At 38.2% G+C, this 22501-nt stretch overlaps 1 protein-coding gene across 1 annotated transcript; it reads left to right on the plus strand.

The window, feature by feature from the left end:
• The first annotated feature begins 9690 nt into the window (after positions 1-9690).
• LOC135224128 (galactosylgalactosylxylosylprotein 3-beta-glucuronosyltransferase P-like) lies at positions 9691-21285 on the plus strand. Its single transcript, XM_064263021.1, is given in 7 exon segments — positions 9691-9796; positions 9799-9821; positions 13297-13438; positions 16133-16296; positions 18269-18445; positions 19932-20042; positions 20949-21285. Coding segments are annotated over 7 exon segments (831 nt in total). The 5' UTR covers positions 9691-9705; the 3' UTR covers positions 21072-21285.
• Positions 21286-22501: the final 1216 nt, after the last annotated feature.

Here is a 22501-nt window from a genome sequence, read left to right on the forward strand (position 1 = left end):
TCTCCCAGCCTAGGTTATGTCCTATTGGCCCTATACTTCCGCTCTTCAGTTCGGTTGCTTCTCTATAGCATCTCTCTGATCAGTCGGTTGTTTATCCTAGGCTGTATTGTTTCATTGTATTTTGTGTTACCGCTCCGTAGTCACTACGTGATCACGGAGCAGCCAGACGCCTGTCCAGTCACGTTTCCCTCCTCCCGCTCTTCCATAGCGCCGGGGGGAGGGTTGGTCTGCCCACGCTCGCTCCACATACCCGGGCCTGCCTCCCTCTCTCCCTAGGCGGAGGGAGTAGGGGGGCGGGACAGACCTAGACTGGACTCGACCTCTCCAGCTTCTCGGCACGCTCGGATGACTAAGGGGGGGGGGACTGGCTTTTCCCCCCCTCCGTCGTTTCTCCGTCGCTCCGTTGCTAGCGCGAGTCTGTTTGCCCTCTCGCCCTTTCCCACCTTACTGGTGCTCTTTATCTACCGGAGCTCCGGCATCCACGTGGAAAGGTGCTAGTTCACCCGGATGGGCGGACCGGAGGGCGGACTGCGGCATACAGTTGGTCGTTACTAACCACTCCGTCGCGCTGATATCGCAACACGACTCCGCCACGCACCGGACTTAGTCCGGTACGTTCGATGTCTATAGGTTTAAGAATTAGTATTTAATTTAAACTATATTAAGTTTATTTTAAGCTACCTTAAACCTTCCCTCCATTGCATGCTCACACCGGATCTCTCCGGGGTTATAGCCTATTCAGGCAATAAGGGAGGGGTTATGCCCGAAATTTTTTCGCGCTCCGGCATGCAGCGGAGTTCTTTTAACCTTTAGCCTGTAAGTGATATCTTTTTAGGATGCTCATGTATCTTTTCACTTACAGACCACAACGTGAGCATCCGGGATGTAACGCATGCTCCAGGACCCCACCCTGTGGGCATGAAGTCTGCCGGTCCCATGCTCCATGCGCGACTCCGCACGGGAACCTTCAAGTCTGGTTTCACGAGACCTGCACGATTTGCTATGATCTGGTGAGCCAGCTCTTAGACGGGGTGGAAGTATTCCACCAAACTCCGTTAGCCAATCCCTACAGGTTATAGTTTCTTAAGTTTAATTCTAATCTCTTATCTTAAACTTAAGCCTGTTTTATATGGGATCTCGCATCCTATATAATTTTAAGTTAACCTTTTACTTAAGTTTTAATTTTAAGTTTAAACTTAAAACTAACAAATACCCTCTCTTCCAGGCCCCCGCTGTTAGAGACACCGCTCTGGCAACCCTGCGGGCTTGGGTCGGCGGTTTTGGGAAGAACGCCGCCAAGACAGCCTACATCCTCGAGAAGAGATTGGCGGTCCTGATCTTCCCCGGCGGCAAGTCAACGGGCTACGTCGACCCAGCAGAGGCGGCCCCGACTATGGCGGCAATTCAGCAGCAGCTCGCCGCTTCGTTGACTGAACCAGGCCAGGACATCTCGTCGGAAGTCGCGACACTGGACTTAAATATTGAACCGATGGTAGGTGTTGACGACCTGTTGGTCGAGGTGAGTACGTTGGACACCCAAGGGCTTCCCTTGGGCGCCACTGGATCTTCTACTCCTGCAAACTCCCCAGCTTCCTTCCAAGGCTTTACAGGAGCTGAGCTCCTTTATACTTCTCCTGATGCATCTGTTAGACCTAAGGTCAAAGGACAAACGGTAGTTAAATCCTTGAGTAAGACGTGTCGTCGTCTAAAAAAGACTTCGTCGGCGTCAAACATCTCGCAAGTCTCCGGCTCCAAACCCTGGAGCAGAGAGGTCTAGAGCTTCTGGGTCCGGCTCCAAATCATCAAGGAGGTAGATCCTCCAAGGAAGAGATCACACACTCCAGCGGAGTCAACCGTCTCTTTCTCCCCTTCTTTGGTCCTGTTCAGAGCTACCCGTCCACCTCCGCAGCAGCTCGGCTTTGGATCCCAATGCTGGCCTGTTGCAACACATGGGGGGATCTGTTGGGTCTCTCAAGAACAGTATGGAACAGATGTTCTCCCGGTTGTCTGATAGGATCAACTCCCAGGACAACATTATAGACCGGGACTAAGCAAGCTCCGCTAGCTACTCCCCCACCTTTCGGCTCAGGTGTAGCTCAGCTGCCACCACATGACTCTCTGCCTCCGTTCACTATGAACAATCCCTGGAGGGTGGCTTCATACGCCCCCTTCCAAGACGGGCTTATTTCTATCCCGGACTTTGGAACTCGAAGGATTGAGGACTTCGAGTTCTACCCGGAGGATCTCCAACCGCCGTTCATCGGCTACGCCAGGCTCACCGCCGCTGCCATGACGCGGGATGACAAGGTCCCTAAAGAAACAGTCCTCTATTCACGTGACCAGGCTCAAAGAGAATGGCTCAGGTGCTTAGAGGACATGGATTGTTCCAATACGAAAATACAGCCTTTTAAGAGTCCATTCACAATCTTCACAATGGAAGAGGGAACTCCGCTTCCTTTCCTTACGAAGATTGCTACGGTCACTATCCCAGCGGCCCAAAAAGGGGAGTCGTTACCGCAGCTTAAGGAAGCGGACCCTACATCTCCTTTACTTCCCTCATCCGGAGATTTGTGGGAAGACCTGCCCAACACTTTTTCTGCGGGCAAACTCAAACCAGACTGTGCTATGGAGCAGTTTGGTGAGAAGCTGCCTAGACTTCCAGACAGCCTCATTCAGGCAGAGTTTGAGGCCAAGTCTAGGCTGGCCAGGTCCCTCAACACCATGGCCATGACAGAGGTGGCTACCATTTCTTATGGTTCAGAGCCACTGTTCAAGCTGATCACCAAGTCACTGACTCAAACGGTGCAGTCTGACATGTTCGAGTTCGCCACAGCCAGAACAAATTGTCGGAAGCATGTCCTCCAGGAAGCAACTATTCGGCATGAACCGAATAAGTTGCTTTCATCAAACATCTGGGGAGCAGACCTCTTCCCAGATGCAATGGTAAAGGAGGTCCAGCAGAGGCTACAAGGCTTAACAAAGCCTTAAGGATCGTTGGGGTCTCACTGCAAAGAGACGCCAAGATCAGGCATGTGAGGGGTAAGGCTCAGAAGAAACCCAGACGTTTCCAGCCTTACCAAAGAAACAGCAACAGTTTGCCCAGCCTGTTTCAACTGTCCGTTGGTGCAGGCAGCCCAACCCTCTACCTCCAAGGCCCAATCACAGCCTATTTATGTGATTTCCCCCCAGGCCTCAACCTTCCACCTCTTACGCTGTCTCCCCAGCCTTCAACCAAGTGTTCGAAGGCCAGGCCTTTCAGCAATATGACCGCTCGGGTAAGGGAGGCAGAGGTAAGCGATCCTTTCGTCAGAGAGGATCGGGAAGGGGAAGGTCCCTTAATAGAGGAAAACACTTCAGGGGAGGCCGCGGAGGCTACCAACATCAATGAGAGCTTTCAGGTAGGAGGGAGGCTGTTTCTCTTCCGTCACCGGTGGGGATTCAGCAAATGGGCACAAAGCATTGTGTCGAAAGGCCTGGGTTGGAGTTGGGTGGCGAAGCCGCCCCACCCAGACCTTTCCTTCAACCTTCCATCCAAAGAATTGACGGAGTATGCGGAGGACCTCCTTCAGAAAGGAGCAATAGCGAGTCAACAGATTAAAGTTTCAAGGGCGCTTGTTCAGCGTTCCAAGAAAGTCTCAAAAAAGAAGGGTAATCTTAGACTTGTCCCGCTTAAAACTTGGCCATTCGCTGCGACAAGTTCAAGATGCTCACCATCTCGCAGGTGCGGACCTTTACTTCCCGTGGGGCCGTCACCACTCTATCGATCTTACAGACGCATACTATATATCCCTATGCAAGACACTTTCGCCCGTATCTGGGCTTCAAGATAGGAGATCAGGCATTCTCCTTCAAGGTAGTTCCCTTCGGGCTCAACGTAGCACCCAGGGTGTTCATGAAGTTGGCGGAAGTAGTCGTCCAACAACTAAGATCGCAAGGGATTATGGTAGTAGCGTATCTCGACGATTGGCTAATTTGGGCTCCAACAGTCGAGGAATGTCACAAAGCAACACTGAAAGTAAATCCGGTTCCTGGAATATCTAGGGTTCAAGATAAAACAGGACCAAATCAAGACTCACTCCGGAGTCAAACTTTCAGTGGCTGGGCATTCAATGGAATCTATCCGCCCATACTCTGTCGATTCCATCAGCCAAGAGGAAAGAAATAGCGAAGTCAGTAAAGCAATTTCTAGGACACAAACTTGCTTCGAGGAGAACCCAGGAAAGGATTCTGGGCTCACTCCAGTTTGCATCAGTGACAAACATCTTGATGAAAGCCAAACTGAAAAGACCTAACCAGAATCTGGCGCTCACGAGCAAATGTCAGGTCCAGGGACAAATTGTACCTCAGTCCCTCAGATTCTACGGAATCGTCTGCGCCCTTGGGCCAAAAGTCAACGAACTTGTCAATATCAGCTACCCCTTCAGTTTCCTCCTCCGGGGATCACCCATCCACACAGACGCTTCATTAAGCGGTTTGGGGAGGATATTCTCAGTTCAAGAAGGTTCAAGGAACCTGGTCACCCCAGTTCCGCCAGCTTCACATAAACGTACTGGAAAGCAATGGCGGTGTTCTTGACTCTAAAAAGGTTACGTCCGCCAAAGAACTCCCACATAAAGCTAGTCTTAGACACGCAGTGGTAGTCCATTGTGTAAACAGGGGAGGCTCCAAATCACGTCATCTGAAATCATGTCATGGTAGCCATCTTCTCCCTGGCGGACAAGTTCAGTTGGCACCTCTCCTCCACCCACATAGCTGGAGTGAGAAACGTCATAGCAGATGCTCTATCCCGATCAGTTCCTCTGGAATCGGAATGGTCACTGGACAGCATTCGTTCCAGTGGATTCTCCAGAGAGTTCCAGGTCTGCAAGTGGATCTATTCGCATCCCAGGCGAACCACAAACTCCCATGGTATGTGGCCCCAACCTGGACCCTCTGGCCTATGCCACGGACGCCCTGGCCCTAGACTGGAACAACTGGGAGAAGATTTATGTCTTCCCTCCAGTGAATCTTCTCCTGAAGTGCTGAACAACTCAGGACGTTCAAGGGTCAAGTGGCTCTAGTAGCCCCAGACTGGCCGAAGAGCAATTGGTACCCTCTCATTCTGGAATGGGTCTTCGTCCTCTTCGAATTCCCAATCCCAGGCTCTCCCAGTCAGTACAAAACGAAGACTGTGTTTCGCTTCCTCAGAATTCTCAAAACCCTAACTTTATGGATTTCATGAAGTTTGCAGCTAAAAGAGATGCGAATATTGATCCTCAAAATATTCTCTTCTTGGAATCTGATAAAAGAGATTCAACTTTGAGACAGTATGATGCTGCAGTCAAAAGTTAGCAACCTTCCTGAGAGAATCAGATATTAGAATCATGACAATCAATTCAGCTATATCCTTTTTCAGATCTTTATTTGAAAAAGGCTTAGCAGCTAGCAACTATTACGACAAACAAGTCAGCCTTGAAAAAGATTTTTCAATTTGGTTTCAACATAGACTTGACAGGACTCTTACTTCTCGTCTATTCCCAAGGCTTGTGCTAGACTTAGACCTTCGGTAAGGCCTACGTCAGTATCATGGTTTCTTAAATGATGTTCTAAAACTGGCTTCAGAAACAGATAATAACACATGCTCTTTTATAATGCTCTTAAGAAAAACTCTATTTTTATTAAGCTTGGCTTCAGGAGCTAGAATTTCAGAACTGTCGGCATTATCCAGGATCCAAATCATGTGGAATTTCTTCCCACAGGGGAAGTTCTACTTTCCCCGGAGCGTAGTTTTATAGCAAAGAATGAGGATCCTTTGATGAGGTGGGAAACCATGGAAGGTTGTACCCCTTCCACAAGATATTTCTCTTTGCCCAGTATCGACCTTACGAGCCTTTCTGTCCAGGAACTCTTCATCCTCATCGGGTCCTCTCTTTAAGAGGGAAAAAAGGTGTGTATTATCTATTAAAGGCATCAGGCAGCAGATCCTGTACTTTATTAAGCAAGCCAATCCTGACTCCTTCCCTAAAGCACACGATGTCAGGGCAGTAGCCACCTCAATTAACTATTTCCAACATATGAATTTCGATGATTTGAAAAATATACTGGATGGAAATCGCCGACAGTATTTAAGCGTCATTACTTAAAGTCCTTGGAAGCTCTGAAAGTTTCAGCAGTTGCGGCGGGTAACATAGTTTCCCCCGACTCTGCTTAATCTTTAGTAGAAGATCCAGTCCTCTTTCTACCTATCTCACCCACAGTTCGTTTATACCTGCCATGTTCATCTACGTTTCCATTGAGTCTTAGCTGCTCTTATGATGGTTATAGTGGGTGCCCCTTATTTTTTTGCTAGGGTCACTCACAATTGATTGTATATAATGATATCTTTGATGTGATCCCTTATTTTTATAGCTAGGTGACACATCGTGTTTACAATGGTTACGGGTTTTGTATACTAAGTCATATACATTCCCTTTTTATATTATTATTGAAGTTTGTTCTATTCAGTTTATTGTTATAATTGCTTTGATTGCTTTGTACAATAATAACTATCACAGATACTGATTTCAACATATATTCCATGTAAGCCCTGTATATATGTTAAATTTAAGTTAAATTAAGAAATATTATTAGGCATTAAGTTAATTTTAAGTAACTTTCTATTTTGTATCATTGTGTATATGTATATCTATTAGCAATTATATTTCTTTATTTTATATTATCTTTTATTGAGGCCCTTTTTTGTCTATTTTATTTTATTCTTTACAATCTTGTGCTGTTTCTCTGGTACGATTTCGCGCAGCGACACGAACTGAGCCCAGAAAAGGGATTTTGACGTAAGGAAAAATCTATTTCTGGGCGATTGGTTCGTGTCGCCAGCGAAATCCCGCCCTGCCCAGTCCCATCGCTCAAAGATTGTCTGCTAACTTCAGGATGGCCACCAGAGGCGCAGCAGTCGGCAGCATGGATGGAGTAGTAGTAGTTGCTGCCCACTCTGTGGGTCGGCTCCCCTCTAGTGGGGGTTTTTGTAGTAGGAGATTTCTATTGGCAAGCGGTTCGTGGTAGTGGTCTCACTCGCCATAGTGTTCATACCGACACCCTCTTGAAGGGTGAGCGAGTCAGTTGTACTGAACTTTTCTTTATTTTATTTATTCTCTGGTATGTGTTAGTACATTTACCTTAGAAATAATGGATTAAAGGATATTTCGCTGGCGACACGAACCAATCGCCCAGAAATAGATTTTTCCTTACGTCAAAATCCCTTATTTAGATGGTGGCCAGAATAAAAATGTACATATGTTAAATTATTTGTGGGTTTTCTATAAATACTGAATTTACATTGGGAAGATTCTCTATGTATTAATACATCTAGGAAAGGGATGACATTGTTTTTTACTATTTCAACAGTGAATTTTATGGATGGCACTAAATTATTCAGTTTAGACAATAAATCATTTACATCAATACCAACAGGTAAGACCACTAAGATGTCATCTACATATCTGTACCATTTTAAGGAGACAAGTGTGATATCCGGGAGGTGTTGTCTTTCAAAAAATTCCATATATTAGTTTGAAAGGAGAGGTGATAAAGGGTTACCCATGGCCATACCAAATATTTGTTGATAATATTCCCCCTTAGAAATAAATCTGCAATCACAAATACACAACTTAATCAATGAGATTATGTGACTAACGGGCATAGGTAATTCATGCAATACAAGTTCATCACTTAAATATTCTAGCACAGAGTCAATGGGGACTTTTGTAAACAAGGAACATACATCAAAACTGACAAAGATATCACCAGGGTCTAGTACAATGTTATTTAATTTTTCCACAAGATCAAGAGAATTCCGGATGTGTGATTAGAATACCAGTTCCAAGTAGTGGGGATAACAATTTAGTAATGTATTTAGATAGTTTATAAGCAATTGATCCTACAGTACTAATAATTGGGCACAGGTTTGTTTCCTAATGTAAATTCAGTATTTATAGAAAAACCCACAAATAATTTAACTTATGTACTTTTTTATTCTGGCCATCATCTAATATTAAATTTCAATTTTTTCTTCTATGTTCTTATGTGCTTTGCGTATCACGAGTCCACAATATCTTGACCAAGAAATAGAATATCATAAAAAAGATAGGAAACGATCTCTACTACCCACCTCATATAATTGATTTATGTTATCAAAAAGCTCACAAAAAGTTTTATACTGTTGCTAGTAATGAAAAAGAAACCCCTAAAAATGTACTTAGCTTGTCTTACTTTCGTGGATTTGAAACCATAAAATCAATATTTAAATCGTTTAATGTTAATGTAGTGTTCTCTTATAACAATACCATTCTAATGAAGAATAGTCCCGCGAAACAAATAACAACGTCATTTATAAAATTCCTTGTAAGGATTGCCCATCTTTTTACGTCGGTCAGTCAAGTTAAAGTTTATGTGTATGTATTAAAGCAGAATATGTATTCAGTTAGAACAGCCCAGACTTCAAATGCACTGTTTATCCATCTGAGCGAAAAATCTCGTTGTATAAATTGGGGTGATACCTCTGTAATTGTTAGGTTTAATGATTATGTTTCAAGAAATTTACTGGAATCAGCAATTATACAAATCACTAATAAAAACAACCTAAATCTTAGTCTGGGATTGTACCATTTGGACCCATATATTTGTAAAATGTTTATGAAGGACCTTGACTACTAATTAATTAGTCCCACATGTATATAGTTATTATCTCTCTCTCTCTCTCTCTTGCTCGCTATATTTATATCCTATTTTCGTCTTTTCACTCATTTTTTGGGACATTTTTGTAAGATTCATGGTACTAAGTCGTATATGCCTCCTTGTTTTCAAAATGTATTGCTTTCTGGATGAATCATCTGTTGACCACGTGTGTGCTCCAAGGTGTGGCTGCCTAAAAAGCGCTAATCTTGCCCTCAGGCGTTTTTCTCGTTTCTGTTAAGTGAAATTGGACCTTATGCTAATCTTGTAATGTCAGTTTGGATATTAAGCCTACTTTTACTGTTTTTGCTCTGTATGATCAGTTGTGCCTAAGTAAAGGGTCGTGTTAGACCGAAAGTTCTTGGCTCTCTCGACTTTCATTTTCCTCCGTGGCAAAACCTTTATTTATACATAGCATCACGTTTTATATACTTCATGATCAAGTTATTCATATATATATATATATATATATATATATATATAATATATATATATATATACACACACACATAAGGGCGGGAGCTGGAGCTCAAAGATATATGGCCGACGTTTCGCGCGAATTCCAAGTCGCATTTTCAAGGCTAAAAATATATAAATTTGCGAATATTAATACTCAGTTTGATTTAATTTATATTAAAAATGTAACTTTTTACTTTACTGAGAGCTGTTGCCATTACATTTTTAATATACATTAAATCAAACTGAGTATTAATGTTCGCAAATTTTATATATTTTTAGCCTGAAAATGCCACTTGGAATTCGTTGCGAAACGTCGGCATTTAAATAAACTGTTTAAAGGATGAGGATGCCTTTCCCTACTACTTCCTTCGTGATATATATATATATATATATATATATATATATATATATATATATATATATATATATAGTATATATGTATACAATATATATATATCCATTAATTTCTTTCTTATTTTTGCAAAGCGAAAGTATGCTGCTCAACCAGTGGTTCTACTCAGGAATCACAGGAGGAAAATGCATTCCTTTATACCATGTCCATCTTCAAAACGTACGTATAAAAGACTAGAACAGGTAAATGCATCCCTTCCTACCATCTACGTCATCACACTACGTATAAAAGACTAGAACAGGTGAGGGCCTTTTGCAAATTTTGTTTTATTTTTCATTTACTTATTTATCTATTTTTTACGCTCTAATGAACCTTTTCACGAAGCTGTTGCCGAATGGGGGCTTTAGTGAGTAATATCCACGTCAATATAAATGGCGTTTAATCGTGTGGTTTGTTGGTCCTGAAATCCATAGTAAGAAAAACTGTAACCTATATCTAAATAGAATTGTAGCTAAAACCTCGCCTTTTTATATTACTCTTACCAACATTTAATTTTCTCAACTATTCCCTATACCATTGTTAACTCGCTAACTGCCATAATTCTTCTGTCACCCATCTTACCTATCAGCTAAAATAAATAAATAAATAAATAAATAAAGTCCTTTAATTAACAAAGATCCTATATGACAGCCTGACCTTGAATATTTTTCCAGATGTCATATAGCTAATAGTATTCAACGTACTTCCTAACCTGTGAACTAACCAGTGCTTTACTCTTAACGTTCAGTATAAACGATATATCCAGACATGCAACACACCTAGAATAATCAGAATACGATAAGTGGTGCGTCGCATGAGTCCGCTAAGCTGAGGTTCATTAAACTATGATGTTACTGTCAAAGCTCATCTCTTATAATATTAATAATAACATCAGGACTCGTTGTATACTAGCAGTAGTAGTTCTACTACTATTGACACTACCGTTAATATTACTACATCCAATACAATAATAATAATAATAATAATAATAATAATATAATAATAATAATAATAATAATAATAATAATAATAATAATAATAATAATAATAATAATAATAATAATATTTTCGGAAGGAGACCTCTCGTAGGCAAGTTTTGTTAAAAATGGTTGTGTTTCAGCACTATTAATCTTGTAGAGAGTCTTCTCTATTTTTCTGATGACAGACAGCGTCCTCTCTGGCTTAGACTGGCGAGCAACGCACCAAAGGGCATGGTAAAATTCGGTTGAGTCAACTAAATGACTCAATTGAATTTTACCACGCCCTTAGGTGCGTTGCTCGCCAGTCTAAACAACAGAGAGAAAGCTGTCATCAGAAAAATAGAAAACACTCTCTACAAGATTAATAGTGCTGAAGCAGCAACCATTTTAACAAAATAATAATAATAATAGCTCTAGGACTCATGCAGAAGAATGTAATCCTAGAAACGGCGCACATAGTGAGGAAAGTGATGGACTCCTCAGGAGGCAGGATGCAACCCGGAACCCCACACTATAAATACACCAGTCGAATTGGAGGACTGTGATAGACCAACAAAAAAACTAAATAAATAAATACAAAATATTAATAATAATGATATCAAAACTTCTACACATTTCAGTAATATCAATATAAATTTGCCCAATTTAGTTCATAACACATACAAAACATATCCTCTGCAAGCACAGATCGATAAAAAAACCGAAAACGAACATTGGAATGAAGGTAGTCACTTGACCTTAGGTCATACTACTCATGACTGGCATCCAGCGCTCGTCTGTCCAACGCCATCTTGAATTCAAGATGGCGTTGGTCTATCTCGCTATTTTCGCTACATGAATGCAGAGAAAGATGGTTAGTAGGATGTGGATGTGCCCTGTTGAAAACTAACGGAAATAACATCACCTCCTGAGTTATTTTAATTATTTATGATGTTAGTTGTACTGCTTTATGTTACACAGTCTCAAGACTCATCCACTGAAGACTGGTGAATTCTTAGGAACACTGCGTTGGTTCAAGTCAAATTTTGAAATGAATTTATGAACATGATATATATATATATATATATATATATATATATATATATATATATATATATATATATATATTATATTATATTATATGTTGTTACTTTCGTAACGCATATTTCTTCTCTATAACAATGAAATGTTGGAAAAGTGTTTGAAATATTTTCAGATTCCTTATTTAGCTGAGAGTTATAGGATGTTCTAAAAATGTATGTTCAGATTTCGCATAACATAATTTAAAAGCTAATAATATAACGTAGAATGTGAAAAGAGAGAGAAATTTTTGCATTGTACATTAGCCGGGAGTCATACTCGGTTTTGTTTTCATAACTTGTCATCGCTCGAGATAAGGAAAGCTTGAAGTCTCCGTTTTGTTTTGGAATCCTGTCAATCTTACTCTCTCGATTTGAAGTGAAATTTTTGTGCATTTATCCATTTTTCTTCTTGAAGAGATTTTTGTGCATTTGTCCATTTTTTCTTATTGAAGTGTGTGGTTTTTTTATATTCTATGTGATTAATGCTTTTCACAATTTTGGTATTTTCCACATTTTCTATGTTTTCATTTGCATTCACAATTTGATTAATTTAATTGTTTTTGTTAATTAATTGTTGCATATTTAATTGAATTTAACACTTGTGAATTAATTTGCATTTACTTAGAATTCTTTTCAAGTTTTAGTGTTGTTTAGCACTTGTGAATTAATTTCCAAATTTTAGTTATTACCTAACACTTTTGAATTTCGACTGAATTAATATTCTTGATTTTTGTGAGAAATTAATTTTGATTAATTTTACGTAACTAATTCAAGAATTAATTAAGCTTTGTGTTGTTTTCAAGTAATAGTAAATTTCCCTGAGATTGTGAATTTCACTTATAAAAATTTGAGTTTAATAATAAATTTTTGTATTTAAAATTTTTATAAGTGTTTTCTTTTTCACCAGTATATTTATGTTTAGGTAGAAATAGTGGCAATTGAGCTGTTTTCCTTCAATTTAGTTGAAGTGAGTTAGAATCAGGGAAGTACTTAGACTTTTAAAGTTGTGGATGGAGTGATGCCCTTTAATTAATTTAATTACATATAAGATTACCTCACACCTGTTTTAATGAACTTAGTCTGATTTTCTGCATTACTGGTAAGTTGTTTAAGGGATCACTGTTGCCTTTAGAGTATTCAGTCGTATTTTACCTGTGATGAAGGTTCAGGTGTCTGGGTTGTGAGGTACTCATTTAATTATTGGTAAGTGTAGTAACCAGATACTTGGCACTCGGTGCAATATATATATATATATATATATATATATATATATATATATATATATATATATACATATATATAGTGATGAAATTGTCTGCGAAAGGCAAAAAAGGCTTTGTTCTTGCTACTGCCTATAGTGTATCTTGCGTGGCGAACAGTATGCAGCGTAAAGGGTTATCGTGCAGCGTCGCATTTGCTACCCGTTGCATTGCTTATCTGTCGGTGTACTTCTCATCTGTTCTCTTTTGACCTTTTCCCGCACTTAGCTGTCAAACTCCTCTAACAGTTCATTGCTTCAATTTCCACCACTCATATCTAGATGGAATCCTCTCCACACTGACCTCTGGGCATTCTTTTCTATTCTATTCCGTGGCTTCCTCCATTATTGTACGAACGAAAATGAAGACCGAGTCATATCTCAAACTTTCATCTTTTTATTTTCTCTCTTCTTTCTCCCGTGTCTCCATATTCGCAGATGGCCGAGTTGACGCGCCTGGCGCAGACGCTGATGCACGTCCCGAATATCCACTGGATCGTCGGCGACGACTCGAAGAAGGCCAACGTACACGTCACCAATTACCTGCGGCAGACGGGCATCCCTTTCACTTACCTCCTCAGTAAGTTGGAAGACGCATCCAGCTATTCGTTTTTCCCTTATTCATCTTCTTCACTTACAACTGAGTTACATCAGTTATTATCACACCATTCTCATCTTCCCTGATGGTTAATGAGCGTGTTATCATTGTGTTAGTCGACAGTTACACCTTTATTTCATTATCACCCTCGTCCTTTCGATAACAATACCTATATACGGAGTCATGATCTTATAATAAACAATAGTCCGTATCATCATGGTCATCAATTCCTCTCGAGTCGAGTTATCAACGTCAGCATAATGATAATCACTCGTCAAGGAAGGGAAGACAGAAATACAGGAAAATGAGATGATGGAATGACAGATGATGATGCAGATCATATCTTTTGGGATCTTTTGGGAAGTTCAGTGCTACAAAGTTTTTCTGAAGGTTATAATTCCAACCGTGACCAAACTACGCAATAAACAAAGAGTAGTCTTTCAAAATTGCAACAAGATCAAGTGAATTGACTCCCAATCGTAAATTCCATTATGAAGGGACAATTTTAATACTCTGTCCTAATGTACAAAACACTACTGTGTTTGAGTGCTACACGATAGAAGACTTCCTATAGTTATAGTATGTCATTTACTATTCACAACTATTCAGGTTTGAGCATTACGAAAATTTAGCGACATTGTGTGATATCTAAGCATCAATAATTTCCAACTGAACACCAAAAAGTATAGGCGGATATCCCCACAATATATCACGTAACCATCAACCGATGACCGCTCCATCAAAACAGCACAGAAATAAGTTGAAAAAGGACTGTGCGACCCACAGTAATTCTCAACCAGTCACTAATGTCAATAATCAAAACCACTTACGATTGATAAATAACGATCATATAAAATATGGCTGAAATGCGTTGATGTGGAACACATAAATCATACCAAGCGGTTGCTATTTTAGACGGTGAATCCAGAGCCACTGTTTACATTTTAAAAAAACCCAAGATTTATGCCTATTCTCGCTTCACTTGTCTCCAAAGTCAACTAAATGTAGACAAAACAAGGAAGTCGGACATTTCACCGAAAGCTACGGCTACAGTAACTGCCCTCTATCAGCCACATCGCCCAAAAAAAAATAAAAAATATCAAAAAAATCAGTAACTCCAGCCAAGTACTGAAGTTGAATCTTTGAAACTTCACAAATTCAAACAGTAATACATAACCAAATGCATTCTTCCATGACAAGCTCACAACAGCCTCATTTGGTTTGTTTTCATTTTCTCATCTCACCTTTTTTTTTATTGTATTTCTCTCACATAGTTTATTGTTGACCTCTCTCTTCCTCTGCATGGGTTGCTTTCTCTACTTGGCCCCTTTGGTATAAAGACAATTCTGTTTCATGAACTATAATAATAAAAACCTTACAAAATTTATTATAGAATAGTTCCTGTTAGGAAATCTCACTAAATATAAAGGGCAGAGACGATTATGAAAAAATTTCAAACATCATTCACATTTTGCTACTGAACTATTCTTGCCTGCAGAACATAATAAAGATAACATTGAGAAAGAAATAAACTTCAATCAATAAACTAATAAACAAACATTTAACATTCACTTATATACAAATAAAAAAAAAACAATTGGGAAAAGTGACTGAAAAATTGAGTCGCACGAAAATGGAGCACTAAACAGCGTTGCTTAGAAATATTCAAAAATGGCCCTGAAGTAGACTCTTAATTTCAACAAGAGTGAGTCACAGTTAAGGTAACGATGTGAAGTACCCGCCTTGTTGAGTATAATTATCTCGTTATAAATTTCTGAATATAAGACCAAGCTGGTGATACAATGGCTCTTATCGTGGTTATTTTGATAAGAGCCTTTCTAAAAAATTCATTGGGTGCTTTAACGTACAAGACTACATGTATATGGACGCCTCCGTATGCTTACCATATGTATATAATATTTATACAATCGATCCCCGGTATTTATGGGGAATGTGTACCACACAATCCTTCACGAAGGCTCAAATCCGCGAATGCTTGACATCCCTATAAAATACTAATAAAAACTGCCTATTTTGATAGTTCAAACACTAAAAAAATTTCTAAAATCTCTTATACCCAAGTATTTTAATAGTTTTATTTAAATGCATTTAGTCACGAAAAAAACTATTAGAAAATACAGTAATTGGTGGATGTTTATCTGTGGAAAATACCGCGAATAAGCAAATTTTCCATGAATAAGTGTATATATATATTCCATAGCAAAATCCACAAATCCGGAACCGCAAAAATACGTGTATATATATATATATATATATATAATATATATATATATATATATATATATATATATATATATATATATATATATATACATATATATATATATATATATATATATATATATATATATATATATATATATATATATATATATATATACGTATACTTCCGAAAACACAAATTCACTGTGTAAAAAATTATTACTTCCACTGAGGACCTTAATAGTACGGAAGGTTCAGAGAAGGAGATTCTTTCGGAGGCCTGTCTCCCTCCATCTTCAGTCCCTTGAAGATGTAGGCAGACAGGCCTCAGAAAACATATTAATTAAAGATGTTCTCTATCAGCCCTTCAAGTGAATTCCTGGTAAGGTCACCAACAAATTTTTGTAAATGATCCTAATTAAAAGAGTAACCTCTCTAACCTCTGTGCTCCAGCCCCCATGCCCCAGAAATACAAAAAAAGAAGGGAAAAGCCTTACCCAAGGGTGGGTGTGGCCAACAGGAACGCAGGACTGCTGTGGGTGAGGAAACACGCCAAGGAAGGAGTCGTTTATTCGCTGATGACGGACAATACGTACGATTTCAGACTCTTCGAGGAGGTTAGATTGTTGCTTTATCGCTTCTCTCTTTGTACTTTTATACCACATTCTTGCTTGTCAACTTGGGCACTGCTCTGTCGGTTGCGACCGTCGCTGGAAGGGTGTCAGTATGCTTTAAGCTCGAACATTATTGCTGATACACATATACATATATATATAATATATATATATATATATATATATATATATAGTATATATATATATATATATATATACATATCATATATATATATATATATATATATATATATATATATATATATATATATATATATATATATATATATATATAAGTACGGCTGTTTAATTCGAATGAGAAAGTAAAGGTTGATGATGTTGACAGTAAATATTTGTTCTCATAGCATATGTGAACGCGTGAGCAATAAGGCTGACATAGGTTGAAAATGAATCGGGGTTGTTTTTAGGTGACCTCTTCTTGTGGAAAGAATGTAGAAGTCAACTATGAAAGGCCTTAAAAAAAATACCAGAAAGAACGATTGTGTGTGCAAGACAGAGTTGTATGGCACAATACCTATGTTCGTGTTGGTATGAAAAGCTGATAAACCGTCAATATATATGTATGCACGTGTATATATATGTATATTATATACTCGTATGATTGGCATTTTTTCTTAATGGTTTCATCGTCGAATTTGGCGGTAGTACACGTGTTATGTTTTCTCTGCAGTCATGCCATTTTTAGGGAATAATAATATGTCGCGTGTACGTATGCAATACACGTGCACAGCATATATATATATATATATATGATATATATATATATTATCTATTTATATATATATATATAATATATATACTATATATATATAAATAATTATATATATATATACTATATATATATAAGTATATATATATATATATATATATATATATATATATATATATATATATAGATATATATATATATATATATATATATATTTATATACCGATATTATCAAAATTTTCACATTTTTCATCGTTTTTTTTATGTATTCACAAGAGGTCTTGTTTATTTGGAGTTTGTTTAAAAGCTAACGTAGCAACAAATAACTTATCACGCTGTTCACTAAGTATGCAATACATTAAAAGCAAAATATAACCGCTTTTCATAGAAGTACTTTCATGTCACAAATGGCACACTATTATATTCCTCTCCCGACATCGATATGGAATTCATTCCCATTACAGTTAAGCATTCTTCATTTTTTCTTTCTTATTTTATTTCTTTTTACCTTCATTGAAATCATTCACTTCTATGTGATTGTCGGATCGACTGACGTATCCTTATTACATTTCCATAATATTCTGTATGTCGTCAAAGAAACGCCTTCCAAGCATTGTAGGTATTGTCGAAGTGTTTACAATTATCCCTACAGTACAGCCGCTATAGTAGATTCACATCAACCATGCATCCGATGTCTAGGCCAGTCCCTTACGACGCTCCTGATTGGCTGTGATAAGCCAATCACAGGGCTGGAAACTCTCAGTCTCTCTCGAGTTTTCACATGGGCAGGATGTATATTCCACCTCTCCTGAGGGATACGCCTTGCAAAAGTATCCCTCAGGAGAGGTGGAACATAAATCCTGCCTATCTGATCTCTCTCGAGAGACTGAGAGTTTCCAGCCATGCGATTGGCTTATCAGCAGCCAATCAGGAGCGTCTTAAAGGACTGTCCTAGACATCAGATGCACGGTTGACGTGAATCTACTATAGCTACACACTCTCTCTCTAGCATTTTACTAACCCCTTTTGATCTTGCTGTTCAACCTCTCTAACATCACTCCTGTAGAGTTCTCCCCCATTCTACCTTGAGCTCCTCTCAATGTATCTATCTCCCTCATATCCTTCAAGATTTCTTGATCTTGCCTTCCAAAGACTCAACTCCTTTCCAGCGCTTGACCCGAAACCCTCAGTTTCACAGAGTCGCCTACGTCCTCTTTCACCTTCTCCTTCCGGAATTTTTGACAGATCCGTCGCACGAGGAGAGTCTCGGCGTTTCCCGTTGGGCTGGTGACGGCGTTGGGCCTGTCGACGCCTGTCCTGAAGAACGGAGCCTTTTATGCGTGGTATGACGGGTGGTCCGGCAACAGGAAGTTCATGATGGACATGGCCGGCTTCGCTTTCAGCGTCCAGTATCTTCTGCAGGTTGGTTGCGACTGGTATACGAAGCCTTGCGGACCCATGTCCGTTCGCGAGGATGAAAGCATCATATAATATTATTATTATTATTATATTATTATTATTATTTTGGTAGAAGACCCTCTTTTAGGCAAATGCTGTTAGAAAGGATGGCAGAATTAAGCGAGTTGACATTATATATAAAATCAACTCGCTAAATTCTGCCATCCTTTTTATTATTATTATTATTATTATTATTATTATTATTAGCTGCGTTTAACTTGTAAATAGTCTTCCTTGTTTTTCTAATAACTGCTTTCTCTCTGCTATTACAACTGGCGAGTATTGCGCCGATATGATTCATCAGGAGAGTCAATTTCAGGGATATTGCTTACAAATTTATTATTCACAGTAGATAAACAAATAGGTCAAATAGAGAACACTATTTACAAGTTATTAGAAAAAATAGGAAGACTATTTACAAGTTAAATGCAGCTGATGCTGCAATATCTTTCAATAAGACTTGTTTGAAAGAGGGCGTCCTTCCAATATTATTATCATTATTATTACTGTTGTTGTTGTTGTTGGTGGTGGTGGTGAATTGCTAATGACTGATAAGAAGCCTTGCCTACCCATCGGGCGGGCCATAAGGGTGAAAATATATTGTTATCTTTATTGGTGAATTCTTTTGTAATTAATAATATAATAATAATAATAATAATAATAATAATAATAATAATAATAATAATAATATATTAATAATTCTCGTTACTGTTTACCTCATCCAACGAGGTTAGTAGAGGTTATATTTCTGGGTTTGTTTTTCAGTCGTTTATTAGCAGGATTAACTCTTCCTTTAGTCATCTCCATCGTCTCTTTCTTCTGCTTATTATTATTATTATTATTATTATTATTATTATTATTATTATTATTATTATTATTATTATCATACATTTTAATGCGTATCATCTCAGACTCTTGTTCAATCATTGGTACCTTTTCGAGCCTAAAGAAATTCTACCACTTTTGCTTACTCGGGGAGTAAGCCTACTACAAGCTACTTTGTTATTGTTGTTCTTATTCTTGGCTGGGGGGGGGGGGGGGGGGGCGGGGGGGGGGGGGGGGAGATATGAAAGTTCTGTGGAAGAGCCTAAAAAGGTCTGAAAAAAAAGGTGTTTCACGTTGAGTTAAAGGTACAGGAATTTTAGGATAGGATATTTATGACTTATTTATTAGAATGGAAATGTACAAAATAAATAATGTGTATGTTAATCATACAGAACAATCATTTCTACTAAAACATACCGTATTTATTTTAATTTTCGTTGGTGAAACAAGGCTCTATTTTGACCATGGATTTTAGCTCGTTTATCGAGTTGGGAATATTATGTTTACAACTTACGCATTAGGGGAAAAAAATCTTGCACACGTCCTTAGTAAGCTGGAGGTCGGATTCTTCTACTACCCTCGCAGTGAATTACGCTATTAATGTTGACTTACTACTCCTTTCCAGAAGCCTAAGGCTTCGATGCCTTACAAAGCAGGTTACGAAGAGGATGGGTTTCTGAGGAGCCTGGAAATCGAGCCAAAAGAACTTGAGTTTCTCGCCGATGGATGTTCGAAAGTTAGTCTCTCTCTCTCTCTCAAAATCTAAAAATACAGCAATTCTCTTTGCAGTTTAACAGTTTACCTACATGTTTACTAATTTACTAATTTGTTAAGTTAATTTTTTTTCCTAATGACTGATCTCTTCTTTCTGCATTTATGATGACCCTCTGTGACTACTTTCAAATTTACTAATTTGTTAAGTTAATTTTTTTTCCTAATGACTGATCTCTTCTTTCTGCATTTACGATGACCCTCTGTTACTACTTTCAAATGAACACCATATTCTCTGAAAGTCTGAATATCAAGACAATAACGTTCATCTCAATGAAAATAATATTAAGCTGTCTGAAAGGGAGTTTTCTTGTCTCTACAAAGCTCTGACATTCTGAACTCTCTCTCTCTCTCTCTCTCTCTCTCTCTCTCTCTCTCTCTCTCTCTCTCTCTCTCTCTCTCTCTCTCTCTTTTCGTAATGAAACACTGGAGTTTTTCCTAGATTCTCAATAGATTAACTAAAGTACTTGTCTTCAAAGAAGCAAGGAAGGTATCATATTGAATTCTTTTCCCAATAATTAAATCTTCAAGCGACATAAATATTTTCTTACCCAAAGAAATAATTCTTCTACTAGATTTCTAAGAGAAAATTTAAAAAGGGAAATGGGAGCGTTAACACAGAGAAGAATTATTTGAATGTTCCTCAGCGTCGTAAGTTCAAACAGATTAAGGTAAAAACTTTTCGGACAAAAAAAAAATCCTCTAGTCTGGTTAAGAAATTATAAAAGAGGATATAGAACCCCCCATTTTTTATTAAAAAGATCATTCTTATGCTCTCTCTTTAATTAAAAAAAAAAAAATTTTAACGAGGAAGATATCCTCTTCAAGCGAAACTTCAATTCACTACTTAATAAGATGTCAACATTGGCAGATCTACGTCTGGCACACGAAAACAAGACCCAACAAGCCGTCAAAGAAAACTATTTTAGACAGAAAATACGACGGGACGAACCTTAGACATCTACAAAAACAGATGATACTGGAAGAAAAGTAGGTGGCATCACGGTCAAATATTACTGCAACGCTCTCCTAGCCATAGGGCACTGTGACCTATTGCATTGTTTCATAGTTCAATTAGTTCATCATTAACTAGTTATAATATGTTAAATGATATTTTCCATTACAGTACAAAAAGTATATTGTCACATAGCCTGATCAGGAGTAAGATATTACGTAAATGCTTAAGATATTGAATAAACTCAACAGCGGTGTGAAACAATTTTTTTTATCCTGCTTCAGAAAACGAGGTAAAGATATTGCTAAACAATAATAATGTCTATAATAAATATTCATTGTGTCAATATAGACTAGTTTTGAGTCTTGGAATTGAAAATCATTACTATTTGTTTTGTTTGTTTGTATGGTGTTTTTACGTTGCTTGGAACCAGTGGTTATTCAGCAACGGGACCAACGGCTTTACGTGACTTCCGAACCACGTCGAGGGTGAACTTCTATCACCAAAAATACAATTCTCTCACACCTCAATGGAATGCCCGAGAATCAAACTCGCGGCAACCGAGGTGGCAGGTGAAGACTATACCGATCATGCCACTGAGGCGCTAAAATCATTACTATAGTAATGATTTACTATACTAATAGGCCTAGTTTTACAGTACTTAACAGTTGAACTTTAAATGTAGTCATAGGGTTTAATTCTCTTACAGTTCCTGGCAAAAAAACGAAGCAAAATAGTTGGTGCAAAATAATGACCACGATCATGATTTAATGTGTGTAATTAATCTTGGGGTCATGAAATTTAAATTTCAAAATCTTATGACTGCCAAGGCCCATATTATATGCATTAGATTATTAGTAAGTATTTTGCACACATTGGTGGTCTCATCTCATGGAGCTGGAAGTTAAATAGTGTTTTTTTCTCACATTTTTAGCTTTTTAAACAACAACTAAAAGCGAATTGCAAAAAGGGGGTTTTAATAAGTTTTTTTTATCCAGTTTGACTTGATCAATTAGAGCTATATTACCATAATAGTACCATATTCAGGTAGGTCCCTACCTGTTGTAAACATTATCAATTGATAAACCATGAAGGGACTCTGTAATTGTTTAAAAAAGAAAAAAAAAAAAAAAAAAAAAAAAAAAACTTTCGTTTAGCAGCCAAGTTCACGGAAGCCTTTTGAGCGAGCTCTTCAGGAAGAGGAATCCAGAGAGAGAGAGAGAGAGAGAGAGAGAATGATGTCATAAATTTTCCTTGTCTCATAAAAAAAAAAATCTAAGCTAGACCTATGCGCCTATATGCTGTAAGCCTAGGTAGTTTAGTTTATAGCAATTGGCCTAATAACAACAAACAGTTAACAAACAATATGAGAGAGCTGATAATAGGCTCAAGCAAAATCACTTTCCTGAAAATTTCATCAATCATCAACCAAAAGTGTTGCATAGATGTAGGTTTATAAAATAGATAAA

This window comes from Macrobrachium nipponense, chromosome 10 (assembly GCF_015104395.2).
Source record: "Macrobrachium nipponense isolate FS-2020 chromosome 10, ASM1510439v2, whole genome shotgun sequence".
In the NCBI taxonomy this organism is placed as follows: domain Eukaryota; kingdom Metazoa; phylum Arthropoda; class Malacostraca; order Decapoda; family Palaemonidae; genus Macrobrachium; species Macrobrachium nipponense.